Here is a 16058-nt window from a genome sequence, read left to right on the forward strand (position 1 = left end):
ACAGGGCAAGGTTCCATTTCAATTCCATTCATTTCAATAGGAAAGAGTTAAGCATGCAATTAATTCTCATCCATGGAAATCAAGGAAACATAAAAGTGCTTAGCTTTAGCTGGATCATGCCCTAGAGATGCCACTTATCTCCTAGGGTGGGAGTCCTCCTACCCCCCAGCTCTTGTTACCTGCTGCCACTCTGTGGCTGGCAGGAAAAAAAAATGGCCATTGGCATAACAGTGTTAGGTCACTTCTGAAGAAAACCCGGAAGTGGCGTCACTCTGCTCAAGGAATCAATGGAAACTCTATGGAAGTGATGGAACTCTGTCCACCAGGGGCCCCTCTCCCTGCCCCCCTGACTCCCACCAGTTGCCAGCCACTGGCTGGCAGCCCTATCATGCCCTCACATTCTAATGAGGAATTTTTTTAAAAAACTTACAGGCTTTGGAGTCTTCCACGGTGAAAAGAATCCTAAAACAAAAGGGGAAAAAGCTTATCAGTGCATCTGTGTTGTATTGATATGTTCCAGATTGGCCAACATAAATCTTTTTTTCCCCTGTTAGTGCAAATGTGTAATTTTTGTTATATTTAGACGAGAATTGCACACATATAAGGAATGATGATGGCACCTAGAAGAACCTGAGTGCTGCTGAACAAAAACATAACATTGTTGGTTGCCAGAATTTTTGCTTAGTGAATTCACAAATTCATTTGCCATTATCTTTCACAACCGTGGGGTCAGGCACGTATTGTCCAGTTGTTGACTCTGATAGATGATCAGACAATGAAAGTTACCAGAATGATTCACAGGTATTTCTACTGGGCTTCCGTATAATTAATTTAAAGAATCTTCCAAAATAGCACTTAACACAGAGAGGAACTGCACCATATCATGAATGGCTGCATTAAATTAAAGGCACACTGGCTAATTATTTCACCATAGTTAAAAGTTGAAGAGGAAAGAGATACAAGGAGTATACGAATGCTTCTCAAGCTCCTACTAGGCATTTTCATCTTGCACTAAAATATGCTTTGGTATTATGACTGAATGAGTTGGCAAGGGTTAGGGTTGCCAACCCTGGGTTGGGAAATTCCTGGAGATTTGGGGTAGAGCCTGGGGAGGGTGGAGTTTGGGGACAGGTGGGACCACAGCAGGTTACAATGCCATAAAGGCCACCTCCCGAAGTAGCCATTTCCTCCAGGGGAAGTCATTTCTGTCATCTGGAGATCAGTTGTAATACCAAGAGATCTCTAGGCCCCACCTAGAGGTTGGCAGCCGGGTTGGCCTCTTCTGCATTTCCCCCCTACCCATTAATTTTTTTCCAATGAAATACTGCCTTGATTTTGTTTCTTTCTAGTTCTTGTTGATATGTTCTGGCTAATGCCGTAAAAACAAATTCATTCATTCATTCTAGTTCTTTCTAGTTCAAAAGAACAGTATTAAATAAAATCAAAATCATGCAACTAAAGTCGATATTTAATTGAGTGAAAACAGTTGTTTTTTTATATTCATCACTCTTTACAATACTTGAAGCAGAGTTCAAATAATTTGAAAGTCAATGATTATCCAACAAATATTATTTGGTCAATGAAAGTAATTTTAACTTATACTGAAAAGGCAGAATTCAGAAAATGATAGTGAGGTCCGATCCATGTTACCTGCCTTCTTACACCTCCTACAATAACATTGGTGTCCCAGGAGCAGGAGTGCTGGTCAAAGGATCTGATTCCTTCCAGTGACCTTTCTTTTGGAGGCAGGATATACTTCCATGAAAAAGATGCCCAAGCTTTATGGTTCTACTCTGCAGCCATTGCTGAAATGGTATGGGATCATATCACAAAGACTTCTCCTCTATGTATTAAGCCCTAATATGCATCTCTATTTTAAAGAAAAAACAAGACAAGCATACAATTTTCCTCTTTCCCACATGTTACCTGAAATATGAAAGTAAAATCACGATCTTTCTGCTCTCACTTTTATTTCCAGCATAAAATATTCTCAGAGATACATTTTATTTCTCAGATCCTCCTAACATTCCAGTCTTTGATTGAAGCCTGCTCACTTACTTATCACAATCAGCAATGTTACAGATACGTAGAACAGAACTATTTGCTTAACTGCACTGAATGTTTTTATTTCATTTAAGATCTATATACTGTCTTTCCACAAAAAAGTACCTGGCAGTTAGTTAATGAAGAAGTTAAACAATGAAAAACAACAACAAATAATAATATTCAATTTGATGCCAACAAATCAATACAAAATCCACTACAATTAATGAGCAGCACCCAGCTTTTCAAACAGAGATTATTCCTCTCCTTCTCTGCATGCACAACTACATAAAACCATGTTCCCAGACACCTGAAAGAAAGAAGAGAGGGAGCAAAAAAACTACTTTAAGAAAAAAAGTCTAGAACCAATGGAAGAACATGCTATCCCTAGTCTCCATCCCCCTACTAGTAGGGGATGCTCAGGCACAAAGTGACTGCTTATGTTGGTGGTGTGCCAGAAACAATTCTGCTGCATTGTGCCTTAGAAACAATAAAAAATGGGGTGTAGTTCTTTGGGAAAAGGCGCCAGGGTCCATGTCTACTGACCTGGCTATCATCAATGAGAGACGGCTTTGAGGCTAGGGGCAAGGTTTGGCTTCCGAATGTGGGATGGATCACAGTGGTAGAAATACTACAGTAACACACATCCCTTGCTTTTCAGTTTGATTTGGGAAATCCATCGATGCCTCCCAACTACTTGTTTCTCCCAACTGCTTTCAGTGCAGCTTTCACTTCACTTTCTAAAACAGCAGGTTCTTCTTTAAAAAATTCTTTTTGGAAGGCATCTGTTCTGTTCTGTTTACGTATTTCCATGTTGATCTTTCAGCATGCCTAACAGTGCTTTAAATTTCCCCTTGATTTCTTGGATCTTGTGGGAAAAAATATCTTGTTCTTCCTTTTTTGTTTCTCTTTGCACTGGTTATTATAATGGTTCTCTTTGTCTATACATACCAGTTGCTGGAACACTGCATTTAGACTTCCAGTTCTATTTCTGCCACCTTTTATTTTCATCTAACTTTAGCAATGTTAAGAATTTCATCCATCAAGGCTTTGCATTTCTTTTGTCTATAGGAATAGTTTTTGCCCATTCTTTGATAATATCTCTGGTTTCAACCCATAGTTCTTCCAATTCATGTTCACTTGAACTTAGTAATGCAAATCTGTTCTTTACATGGATGTTAAACATTTCAGGGATGCTTTTAGATTGTATTTTGACACTATGAATGTTTTGGTGTTTTTTGATATTAACAATTCATGGCCTGTACCACAATTGGCTTCTGGTCTTGTTTTAGGAGACAGAATAGAGTTCCTCTAACTTCTGCTTTTGATTATGTAATCTATTTGATTTCTGTATTGGCCATCTGGTGATATCCATGCATACAATCATATGTTCAGTTGCCTGAAACATGTGTTCACAATGAACAAATTGTTGTCTTCATAGAAATGTATGAGTTGCTCTCCCGCTTCATTTAATGCTCCTAGCTCAAATCTTCGAACAATATTTGATTCTGCTTTGTTTCCTCCCTTTGCATTCCACTCAGCTAAGATTATCAGCACATCTTGTTTAGGTGTGTGATCAGTTTCTTCCTCATCACCATTGGTAGTTGGGGCATAAACCTGAATGATGGTTATGTTGATAGGCTTTCCATGAAGTCTGATTGATATTTTTCAGTCAGACTTTGTATTATAGTCTTTGACTGCTTGTACTACATCTTGCCTCACTATTAGAGCAACTCCATTTCTTCTGTGTTTGTCATTTCCAATTCTCTTTTTGCATAATTTAGGAATACATTTACACAATAGAATTTTTAGTAAACATCCTTCAACAATGTAATATGAGTTCCCCACCCAGCTAACTGTACTATTAACACAGTTTAGAGGAAGGAGTAAATTCCCCCAGCTCCATCCCCAGAGGGATTTGCTCTTTCTTTACTTTTTGCTTCAACAATCTTCTGTTGAATTTTATGTAATTCCAAAGAGTAGAAATGAAGGAGTAAAGACAGATTCTTGCTTTCCATTTCTAAGGTATCCATGGAGAGTACACACACACACATCCCAGTCTCATGGGTACATTCTTTCACAACCTGCATTAGATGTTCAGTCATATAACTGGCATCTCCCAAGAATACTAATCCCTAGGGGTGCCAAATCTGGCATCCCTGGGAGTTTTTAGGGGGTGGAGACAGGCATGCAGATATCGCACTGGCATGCAATGTCAATTCTGGCAAGAACTACAAGTAATGTCATGACATTGTGGGGTGGTCTAGGATGTGCAAATCCTAGAGCATGCCCCCACATCATAACATCACTTAGCATGTATTTTCAGGGTCTTTTGTGACGCAACTTGTGTTAATCAAGGCAAAAACAACAACGGCAACAAAACAAACCACCCACCTTTCCAGAAATGTTATGGCTTTCATCTTAGGTGCACACTGAATTTTGTAGCGGTTTTCAAGAGAAGCTTCATGAATACCATACTGTAACAGTCCAGCCTCAAAGTTACTGAGGCATGGGTCAAGGTGGCCAGGTCAGAGCTATGAGCACAGTAACAGTGCAATGCCCAGATTTAAAAAAGAAATTACTTGGAGGCATCCACAAACTGATGGTGGAATCAAGTTGTGTCTGCAGCTGGAGGGTGCTGAACTGCTCAACAACCTTCTTCCCCCTAGACAAGCTGATTGGAGACATGAAGGTAGCTGCTTTGTTTTTAAGAGTCCTGATTGTATATTCATGTGATGTTTTCTTGCATCCTGCCCTTGCTAAACAAGGCATTATTTGTGTTCACAGGGCTACAGTGTTTTCTGAAAGGATCAGAACTGTGCATACAAAATGAGGGGCTGATAGGAGGACTATTCTGAAAGATGGTTGGCGCTCATTTAAACTTGTCTGTTCTTGGAAATAGTCCTCTAAGATACTTACTTTGGGTGCCTTCACCTACAGAAGTTAGGTATGTGGCTAACTGAGATAAGCTCTTTTTTTGTGGTGGCCCCACTGTGGAATTACTTCCACAGGGATCTTGGAGGCAAAACTTCCCAAGGAGTTGATGTTTTTGCTGTGGCTACTGCAGATACCATGGTCTTACTGAATTGTGCTGCTGTATGGTTTTATCATCAGCAATTGTTTACTTGATAGCCCTTTGTCGGTGTATATGAAAAGACTAGATATTAATATTTTCAATCATTCAGTCCATCAGTCATCAATCAAACTCCTTTCCTCTAAGCATCTGCACTAGGAACCAGTTAGTGCATTTGCGTACACTGAGGCACGGCCATCACCATGCAGAAAATAGTTGTTATCAAGGAAACCCAGGGGCTTTATATCTCCCAGCAGGGATTTGGCTGTCAGAAAAGGTCAGATGCTGACATGGAAATGATGTGCTCATTTCCAATGAAATCAACAGACTGTTATCAACTTTAAGGGTCTTCTCATGGCTCTCTGAATGGCCTATCAATGAGATGTTCAAGAAATGTCCTGTAGCTTTTAAAAGATCGACTACCTCGATGGAAAGTGAGTGTGAAACTGGTACTTTTTTAACAGATTTGTGTTCAGAGTAGAACAGAATAAAGTTTGCACCATTACGTAGTCACTGGAGTAACTGCACTGAAGCCCCACAAGGCTGAAAGTCCCCAAGATACCTGGTTCACATTGCCTAAGGTTAATAGATAAAGAAGCTTGCATCCATTTCACCTTTGACCCTAAGGATGATGGCTTATATTGTCTACTGTCAGCATTCTGGAGATTCAGAAGGGCCCCAAAGACTATGTTTTGCTCTGGACCCCAGGTTACCTCTCTGAATCACACAGCTGTATGCCACCCCTCTCTCTTTCTTGTAATCCTGCTTAAAACCCACCTTTTCCTTGCAGCCTTTCCCTTCCCTCTTTAATCTCAGTCCCCACTGTAAGAGTGTGACAGGTGTCATCAGATGGGAACTCAGCGTATATGGGTGATAGAAATGAACAGGCAAAGTTTTAAGAGATTCTTGAAAGGAACGGAACTCGCCCATCAGACTTCCCCCCCCCCTTTGTCTCCATCTGCTATCAGCACTGATGCTTCAGCAACTTCCGTTGCTTCTCATGGAAAATGGATCAGTCTCTGGGTATTTAGTTTCTACACAAGAGATTCTAAGTTTAAACTATTCTGAAAGCAAAGGCAGAGATTTGGAAGCAGATGCTAGATAATTATCTGTGACAATCCAATCTTCTCACAGTTCACTTTGCAAAATGCACATGTGTGTCAGAAGTCTCCAGGAAGCAACTCAAGACTCATTAACTAAAAGTGTATAGAATGAAACATTTCCATGCAGAATAATGTTATGGCAAACAAATGACCTTAATTGACACGGGTATGTCCACTGCTCAAATTGCGCCCAAGGACACGAACTATATATGGAGAATGGACGGGAAAAAAATGAGGAACAGAGAATCCACATAGCACACACCAGAACGTCTTAGACCATGGGATACAAAAAAAGGTACAATAATTTGCATCATTTCAGGTACTAGTTCAGCAGAAGTACTTCACAGATAGCCACAGAGCCTGCCACTCTGAAGTTTTACTCATTTGAGCCAAAATTATGCATTTTGATTTGTGATACTGAATAGTAAAACCAATTGGGGATGCGAGGAAATGCTGATTAAAAACTAACCAAGTAGGGTTGTGCAAAAAAAAAAATTGATTAATTTCAGGTTTGTGTTTATTGGGCCCATTTTTTTCCGGTAAACCCAGAATAAGCCAAATATGCATAACAGTAAATTTTGGTATTTGGCTTATTTTGGGGTTTACCGAAAATTTGGCCCTATTATAGCCTATGAGGATTATTTTCCGAAGCTACTGGGAGGTAGAGTCCCCAAATTTGCAGTGTGGCTGCAAGGGACTCTCCTTAGATGGTCACCGAAGTCTGGTGAACTTTGGGACAGGGTCACCTCAAAGCCTGGGGGCTACCTTCATTTCTGGGTCACTTTGCATGATGTCCATGCAAATTAGCATACAAACGGAGGAAAAAGGCTTAAATACAAGAGAAATAAGGCACGGAAAACATTCTGTTTGGTGGCAAATGACATCCTTTGAACAGTCCTTTATTGTGGTCATGAAAAATCTGAATCCAAGACATGGTCACAGTGCAGGGAAACAAAGCCTCTACTCAGGGCAATCTTCTTTTGGAAAGCAGGTTTTCATGGGGTGGTGGTGGTGATACCAGAGCCGGCTGAAGTCATAACCACAGGTGCTGTCTGAAGGAGTTTGCTCATCCATGTTGGTGAAGAAATCGCCTTCGGAAGCCTGGTGGGTGGCTGTTGAAGCCAGCTCTTTAAGTTGGAGGCTATATCCCTCCGGACGGGACTGGGTGAGCCCCATCTTTTAAATAACCCTATCTCAAAAGTGCCCCAGCTATGGGCCCCTAACAAAACCAGTCAAAAAAAGAAAAAGAAAGAAAAAGGGGAGAAAGCACAGAGCCATGCTGCTGTTTAGATTTATCATAGGCGAATAGCCAAATCCGAAAAGCCTAATATCTATTTGGCTTTTTCATGAATCGCCTATTTGGCTTCGGCTTTATCCCCAGGTTTGGTGCTCGGTCAACCTGAAATTTACCGAAATGGCTAATTTCGGGTTAATTTTTGGTTTGGGTTTATCGATATGCACAACCCTATAACCAATTGCCCCCTTTCTGCTCTCAACAAGGCATTTTCTGATCCAATAGCATTTATGGACTGGTCTCTAGCTCGTCAAACAGTCCTCCAGGCCCAAACGCCTTGTCCCATGGCCCTAGGCTTCAGTCATTGTCCCAGCATAAGACTTGGCATTATACATCTTTTGATCATAAAAAGAAGGGGGAACGGTCTTGTAGGCCAATATTAAACTTGAATCCTGTAGATGTGTTTGTTAGATCAGGTTAAAATTAAATGTAGGCTACAATGCCTAGATAGCACAATCACATCACAGAAGACAAACCATGGAATTAAGGACAGTTTTTATGTCAAAGGCTGTTCTATACCCCTCGAAGGACGTTATGTTCTGCAGACCATAATTTGCTAGTGGTCCCCAGCTTTAAGAATGTGCGGCTGTCCTTGACAAGAGCCAGGGCTTTTTTTACCCTGGCTCCGGCCTGGTGGATTGCTCTGCCTGGTAACATCAGGGCCTTGCTGGACCTTAAAGTGTTCCGCATAGAGTTGCCAACCTCCAGGTACTAGCTGGAGATCTCGTGCTATTACAACTGATCTCCAGCCAATAGAGATCAGTGAACCTGGAGAAAATGGCTGCTTTGGCAATTGGACTCTATGGCACTGAAGTACCTCACCTCCCCAAACCCCACCCTCCTCAGGCTCCGCCCCCAAAACCTCCCATCGGTGGTGAAGAGGGACCTGGTGACCTTACATACACCACCAGACTGGACTCAGAACAATGGGACCCCAAAGCTTGGGCAGAGGAGCCTGCTCCTGAAGCCACAGCTCCTGAAGAAGCTGCCAACTTGCCAGACCCTTGGGCAGCTGTCACTCTTTACTGTAGGTCTAGACCCCAGACCACCAGCCCCCGCCCCAGTTCTACTCCTACTTGGTGGGTGCAGTGGAGACACTAGGCCCGGGAAGAAGCAGCCCAATGATGCAACTTTTCTAATGCTTTCTTCTTCTGTATACATTGCTGTGTGAGCTATTAATTAAGAGTCACTGATAATATTTTTCGATAAAGCTTGTCCTGGTGTTAATGTGTAAGTAGGATTGCCTACTCTGCAGCCATTTTCTCCAGGTGAACTGATCTCTATCGGCTGGAGATCAGTTGGAATAGCAGGAGATTGGCATCACCTGAGCCCTCATCTCCCTATGAGTAGTTCCTAGCTCCTTTTGTTCATCCTCTGAGGAGACTGTTCTTGAGTCTGAGTCCAGCCCAGGAGGGGTCCTGACAGTCAGTGGTGGAAAGTGCCGTCAAGTCACCACTGACTTAGGGCAAGAGATAAACAGAGGTGGTTTGCTTTGCCTGCCTCTGCATAGCAGCCCTAGACGTCCTTGGTGATCTCTCATCCAAGTACTATCCAATCTACATCCAAGTAGCTCAGTCTCATCAGATCTCAGAAGCTAAGCAAGGTTAGCCGATTGCCACCCAAGTCAGGGCTCCTGACAGCTGCACCCTTCAAAACCCACTGAATCCCAGGGGCTAGAAGGTTGTTGACTATGACTGGACTGTGTATTCCTGTTTGCATTAAAGTCTGACACTACATCATAAAGCCCTGAGAATTAATGGTGCAAGGTAATCTGCAGCACCGGAGGGAGGATGGGAATACACAGAGCGGTGACTGAGCAAGATACAAGTGGCATCCTGCTGATTTACAAGGAGACGTTCAAGTGTGGGAACTCTGTTCCATCACACAGTGATTTTACAAAGGGTCTGTTATCAGACATTTTCTTATCTGGTGATTAATATTAACTGACTCCTCAGAAGGAGCCACCAATGCAGGCAGCCACAGTGTTATTCTGGCACTTTTAATTTGTACGCATGCCACTGACATATTAGCTTAATGAATCAATCTATTATCATTACCTCTCTACATATAATCCCATTTATCCATGATTTTCAGCTTCCAGATTTTTTCCGTATGCCAGGCACACTTTACATTTTTTTGTTATCCATTTAGATTTTCCTCTGAGATGCGGCTACAGAAGGGTCTTGGACAGTTAGAAAAAGGGATCTGTAGAATTTTTTTTTTTTAGGAGCGCTAAAGGAGTCTGCTGAGAAAGGCCTTCGAAGTATAGAAATCAAAGGCTGTGGGTGACTAAGCACCTGGCATGCATAATCAGGCTTAAATCACCCATGCTGCTTGAGAGATTTAGTGAGTACCGGCAGCAAATAGATTAGATCCCCCCTCCCCCAGAACTGGAGAGAGAGGAAAAAAACAGCTCCCAGCAGGAGCCGCCTGTCACCATAAGGAGTTCGCAACCTTTAATTGTGCTTCTTTAAAAGAGCAGGTGACATCTTCAAGGACATCTTCAAACATCGTATACCCGAAATGGTAAGTCTGTGTCACTGCGAGGTCAACAGCCAAAGCAGGAAGGAAAAATATCACCCAAAATGTTGGCAAAGGGACTAGTGAGATGCCCCATTAGTAATTCACTGGTGTTTACATTTATCATAAAATTACATTATACTAAATCTGAGCTCCTGCACTCAAAGGTACATTAGTGGCCCAATCCTAACGAGGGAAGGGCGAAAGGGGATAGAAGCCGGCATAAACTCTGTGCTGGCGTTCATGCCACTTATGCCAAGTGGCATGAATGCCGGTTCAAGGACACTTAAACCGTCTCTGGGGAGCCTGTGACAGCTCCATGCTCGGGTGCTGGCGCATCCTAGTTGGCAGTGTTTCCCCATCACAGAGATTCACGCCAGCATCAAAGGGGGTGCTCCCGGGGGCAAGTGTATACTGGTGGAAATTGCTATATATATTTTCTGTTGCAGCTGTAAAGGTCAGAGAATTATGTTGTGACTGATCAATCTACTATCCGTTTTAATTAGATTGGGCATAATTCTACTGCCCACTCCAATTTGCGATGTATTTTAAGTAGAAAAATTTCATTTGAGCCTAGATATATACATTAATAGACATACTCTGGTTTCTCTTCAGATCTTACATTAATAGAAATGAAGGAATGAGATAAGTGAACAGGAACTTTTTGAATCTGAATTTTCACTTTTATGATTAGTAGCATCCTGATTTTCTGCAAAAGTGAACACTGAAAGAGAATATTGAATATGGAGTTTGGTAGCCTGATAAATCCAGCATTTGTTTCCCCTGCCTACAGAAAAAACACAAACACACACACACTCAAACACACATTCCAATCATAACCAATCGGCTTCCCTGGCATTATGTTTCAACACAGGGGAAAGCAGCATCTATTTCATTTCTGCCTGTTGCTAGCTCTTAAAACCACAGGAGCCCTGCCAGAAACCAGGAGGCAAGTAACTCTAATTACATGGAAAAGGGTGGAAAATCTCCAGGAACTGGGGTTGTTCTAGAACGCATGACTATGAAAGCAAAACAGCCAAAATATGGGCACAGAAGTAAGTACACAAAAGTACACCTCTATAGATGAGCAATGTCCAGCGGTCAGGATCGGCACACAATAGAAATCAGGATATCTATCTGTAACATTTTTATTCCACTGTTCCTCAAAGCAACATCCACAGTTTTCTTGTGAGCTTCACTGGGCATTTGAATCTACATCTCCCCAGTTCTTATCCAATGATATGACCATCCAATATCACACTGGCTTCTATTGATAGGAAAGGTCAAATATATATGTATTTTCAGAACTCAAGAGAAGACATGTGTTTGGGACAGGTTTGAATATTCAACAATAGACTCTAATTAAGAATTATGCAAGCAACACTGGGACTCATATTCAGCTACTGAATTGATCCAGAATCACAGCAATGCAAAGGAAGATGCTGCACTTGAAACAGGGTTTCCAAATACGGCCTGGCAAATGGTGCGAGTCTGGGAGGGGGAGTGCTGTTGAGCTGATGGTGTGACATCATTTCCAGGGAAAAACTGTGATGTCATGCCTAAGTCCAATACACAAAAAATCATTGTTGCACCAATTGTGGAAAACCTGAAAGCGATGTCAGTCCTCTCCAGCAATCACCAGAAACTCAGAAGTGATGCCATGCCATTGGCCTGACAGTGATTATTTTCCCTCCCACTGCTGCTCAGAGCAGTGGTGGGAAAAGAGGCTTGCCAGTGGGATATCCCCTGCCGGAATGGAAGACCTGGCAACCCTAACCTGGAAAAGATGGCACACAACAATACACCTAGAAGATTGCACTCAAGAATGTTCTGGAAACAGAACTGAGCAAGGAAATAATGGGGCAGAGCTGTTCAAAATTACCTGCTGTATCACATAAGCCACATACAGGATATCTCCATACAGAAGTACAAATCCACCTCTGGGACTACATACCAGAGATTCCAACACCAGCCCCCAAACATGCTGCCCAAAGACCTGCTCACAGTAGCCAATTAATATTACTATTTTACAGGTAGGGAACACTGGGCTGAGAAATTAGCGAATTCACCCATCTTATTTGTGATTTTTCAAGCAATAGAGGTTTGTGTCAGAGAGGAATGGCTACTGTTTCTGGAAATAATAGGAAGAGAGTGCATATTTAAGACACAGAGCACTGAGTCATGTAGAGATAAATCCTATACAGGTCTACTAAGAATCCTACTCAGGTCTATTCAGTGGAGTTCACTCCCCGGAACGCGTTATAAGGATAGCACTCCCTGTGGCTCCTGAGCTTTAGGAGATCTATTGTGACCCAGTCTGGGATCTACTAGTAGATTATGGTCTACGTCAACATAGCAAACAATATCAGAGCAATGGTTACTTTTTCCAGCTTGACTTCATTGGACATTTCATTTCCGAAGGAATTTTACAACGACACCAGAAAAAAATAAAGGATTTATAACATTGTAATGTTTGCAATTTAAAACACACACACACATAATACTGAAGTAGAAAAACTATCTGAATAAAGTTTTTTTTCCTTAGGATAACTAATTCCAGATGAAATATTTAACATAAGCTACTTTCATTCTTATTTTATAAAAGAAGTGGCATTGATTTATTTTCCCTAGACATTTGCAGACTGCTGTGGAAGAAAAGCTGAAATGTAAATTATTTCTAGTCCCAAAGAAAATGACAAAAGGCTGTACTTTAAGACTTCCACATGGAGTCTTTGATTTCTCCATCTCTCTCTCTCTCTCTCTCTCTCTCTCTTATTTTTGAACGTATTCATAATATGGAAGTTAAATTCACACAGTAACACTGTTATATAAACAGAAATGTCCTCCTTGTCTATATAAAACAGCTATTCTGGATAAGCTTAAGGCAATGTGGAGTTTCAAGTGGAGTTTCCTCTTCCTCATAAAACAGATAAACTGTGCATCAGACATCGATGTAATGGGGAGGGGAAAAGCCATGTTTGCTGCCATGAGATCCTTGGAAGTAGGGTGGGAGAAACATGAAATAGAGAGAATATAATAATAGAGCCACAATCAGTTGGTACAGTGTGTGTGGGGGTGTGTGGGTGTAAAACTGAAGCCATGAGCCAGAAAGTCCTTCGGTTCAAATTTCACCTCAGGTGGGAGGAATCCACTAGATCTTTAGACAAGCTACTACATTAGCTTAACTGACAGAGCTGTTGCAAGGATTAGTTAGACAACATATATGAAGTCTTTTGAACCAAGGCAAGTTCTCCGACCAAAACACCCAACCAATGGCTTGGTGCAGCACTATTAGGAGGATGCTGATACACCACAGGGACTTTGCTGGCTCCCGGCCCTCACCAGCAGAGATGACTGGCATCTTTTCTTGGGCCTGTGGTTGCAGTGGCAGGATCTGATCCAAGCCGAGGCCCTGAGGCACCAACTGACGGTAGCACGGTCCCAGAAGGGTTGCCTTATCAGAGGTCACATTTTCTGAACATTAAAGGAAATTACACACTACCTATTATCCACCTATCTATCATTCACCCCACCCCTTATTATAACAATCTTATTCTAGTGATCTACTGTTCCTGCAAAAAGGGCTTCAAACCATATATTTAAGATTGTGAGATATGTTTGTGAGCTCTGGGAAGGATAAGTATGGGGCTGTACAGATATATGGAAAACTGGACTAGTGTTTCTTTCCAAATATGACTAATTTGTACTCAAGAAGCTATTTCTTGTGAATGGCAATGCCTAACAATGTACCCTGGAAAGCCAGGCCTAACTAGAAACACTCTTTGAACTACCTCTGTTAATAAAGAGAACCAAGCCCACAACCTTATCGGAAAGGAACCATCATTAAAATGGGTACATGGCACATTGTTGTCCAAAAATAACTTCCTGCATTGGATTCAGTTAACTTTAATAAGGATATCATTTGCAATACCTATATGTTGGTTGCACCAGCAGGGAATGTTATGGGTGTGAGAATTACTGTGCTTGTGTGACACCACAAATTGTCATTGTACATTAACACTGACAAAAAGATGTCATATTGCTACCGTGTTTGCCAGTGTTACTGTGCAGGTTGCCTCTTGGCAGTATAAAGTAGTGATATAAGCATGGCAGAGGCACGACGCAACATGCCTTACTTATGATCACCTCTGCTGGCCTTTTGGCTGCCATATGATCCAATGTCAGTGCAACTCTACACTCCCGCAAATCCTAATAATTGGTTGCGATGTGATTTTAGCTGATGTAGGATGGACTAGCTCCACCTTCTATCATCGGCTCAGCATGAATCATTCTCTACATCTTGCACAGCTTCTTGGATCTACATAACAGGCAAAAAGGAGAATGTTTTGATTCTTTTTTGTCTTAAACAAGGAACTCAATCCAGTGTTTTATCGCTAGATCTAATATCTTTATCACAATAATGATAGGACTGGTTTCACATAATATTATCTTGTTTTATTTCTGTTATTTCAACAAAGCATTGCACTGGAGTTACAAATCATGTCATCTATACAATGTACTTCAACAACAGCTTGGGAAGTCGAACAGTGAGATTAATAAGAACATTACACATGCCACACCAGTAAGAGAAAAGACACTCAACACATTTAGGAGAATCTTACATACACCCTAATAACATACACAAGCACAGAGCGTCATCAGAGCCAGGTGGCTCTGGTAACATTCCACTATCAGGTACACTCTTGTCCATGTTCATCAGACACGAAAGACTGTAGGCTGGATTCCACAATGCTACTCTGCTAGTGGAGGCTCTATCCTCTGGTAGAAGGATCTTTCCCTTGCTGTAAGATGCTCAGAAGAGTGTCTGTATCAGGGGAAAGCTTCTTCTACCAGAGGAAAGGGTCTCCACTTGTGGACAAATCCATGGGATCCAAGTTGGCTTTTGAGCAAGTTATTTCAAGTCAAAAATTCAACAGTATCCTGTTTTCTTTGAGCCTGTCTCCTTCTCCAAATAGTCTGACACCAGTGACTTTCCATCATTCTTGCAGATGCCATCAAAATATGTCATTTCCTCCCACTGTTTCATAACAAGGAAGCTCCAGGCACCACACAGTGCTATCCACAAGCACTTAGGCCCTTCTGTTCTGTGCAAATTTCAGTATAAGGAATTGCTCTCTGCCTGACTAAATAGTTCTGCTTCTTCACATGGAAAGAATGGTTCAACAGCTGTTTGGTAGCTATTCTAGGCAGTATTATAATAGCAACCAGAATTAAAACACCAGAATATTGCCTAAGTTGCATATGGAGGATTCAACATGTAATTCCCATATTTATGACACCGTAGTGCCAACGTCCATATATGCATAAATGAATATGTCTCTTTAATAAAAATCATTCTTCTTTTCTCTTCTGTGTACAATGCAATTCTCTTTAATGCTAATGCCATTTAACTCAGGCACGTCTCCCCAGAAAGCAGTCCCTTTAATTTATTAACAAAATCACCACTAAAGTTTAACGCATACTTCGTAAACATATGTTTGGAGACTGTTCTAGCAATACCACCAACTATAAATTGGAAGAAAAAAAATCCACAAACACTAAAGCTCTCCATGAAATACATAAGAAAATTGCATTGATAACACAACAGCAATATTATAAACAAGAGCATACTCCGAGAAATATTAACAAGAGATAGTTTCTTATCCCTCCTTTTTGAATGCAATTAACATAACTTTAATGCCTACTTACCACTATCCATACTTATGTCTTAAAAAATTAACAGCCTCGTTATGATGTTTCCTATCTCTAATTCAGAAATATGAAGGCAATTGCACACTCCACTGCTAGTCACAGAGAAGATATATGGAGGGTATTAATGCAAATTTTAGGGTGCTTAGGTTTGAATATATAGGAAATATATGCATATCTCTTCCCATATGTGTGTATTTGTTGCTATATATTAAGAGGCATTCACAAAATAGTATTCCAAAATAAGACTTTACTTTTCAGAGTGATTGGTATAAATACTGCATCAAGAATGCAAAAATAAATAAATAAGCAAGCA

The 16058-nt window shown here is 41.2% G+C and overlaps 1 protein-coding gene across 7 annotated transcripts in view; it reads right to left on the minus strand.

The window, feature by feature from the left end:
* The window catches only part of LOC130493041 (membrane-associated guanylate kinase, WW and PDZ domain-containing protein 2-like), a 169104-nt gene that overhangs the window by 108041 nt on the left and 45005 nt on the right, over positions 1-16058 (minus strand). For all 7 annotated transcript variants that reach the window (XM_056866817.1, XM_056866815.1, XM_056866816.1 and 4 more), the window contains one exon: positions 431-462. In XM_056866817.1, the coding sequence (XP_056722795.1) occupies positions 431-462 (32 nt within the window). The remainder of the gene's footprint in view (positions 1-430; positions 463-16058) is intronic.

The sequence above is a fragment of the Euleptes europaea genome, unplaced genomic scaffold (assembly GCF_029931775.1).
Source record: "Euleptes europaea isolate rEulEur1 unplaced genomic scaffold, rEulEur1.hap1 H_6, whole genome shotgun sequence".
NCBI lineage: Eukaryota > Metazoa > Chordata > Lepidosauria > Squamata > Sphaerodactylidae > Euleptes > Euleptes europaea.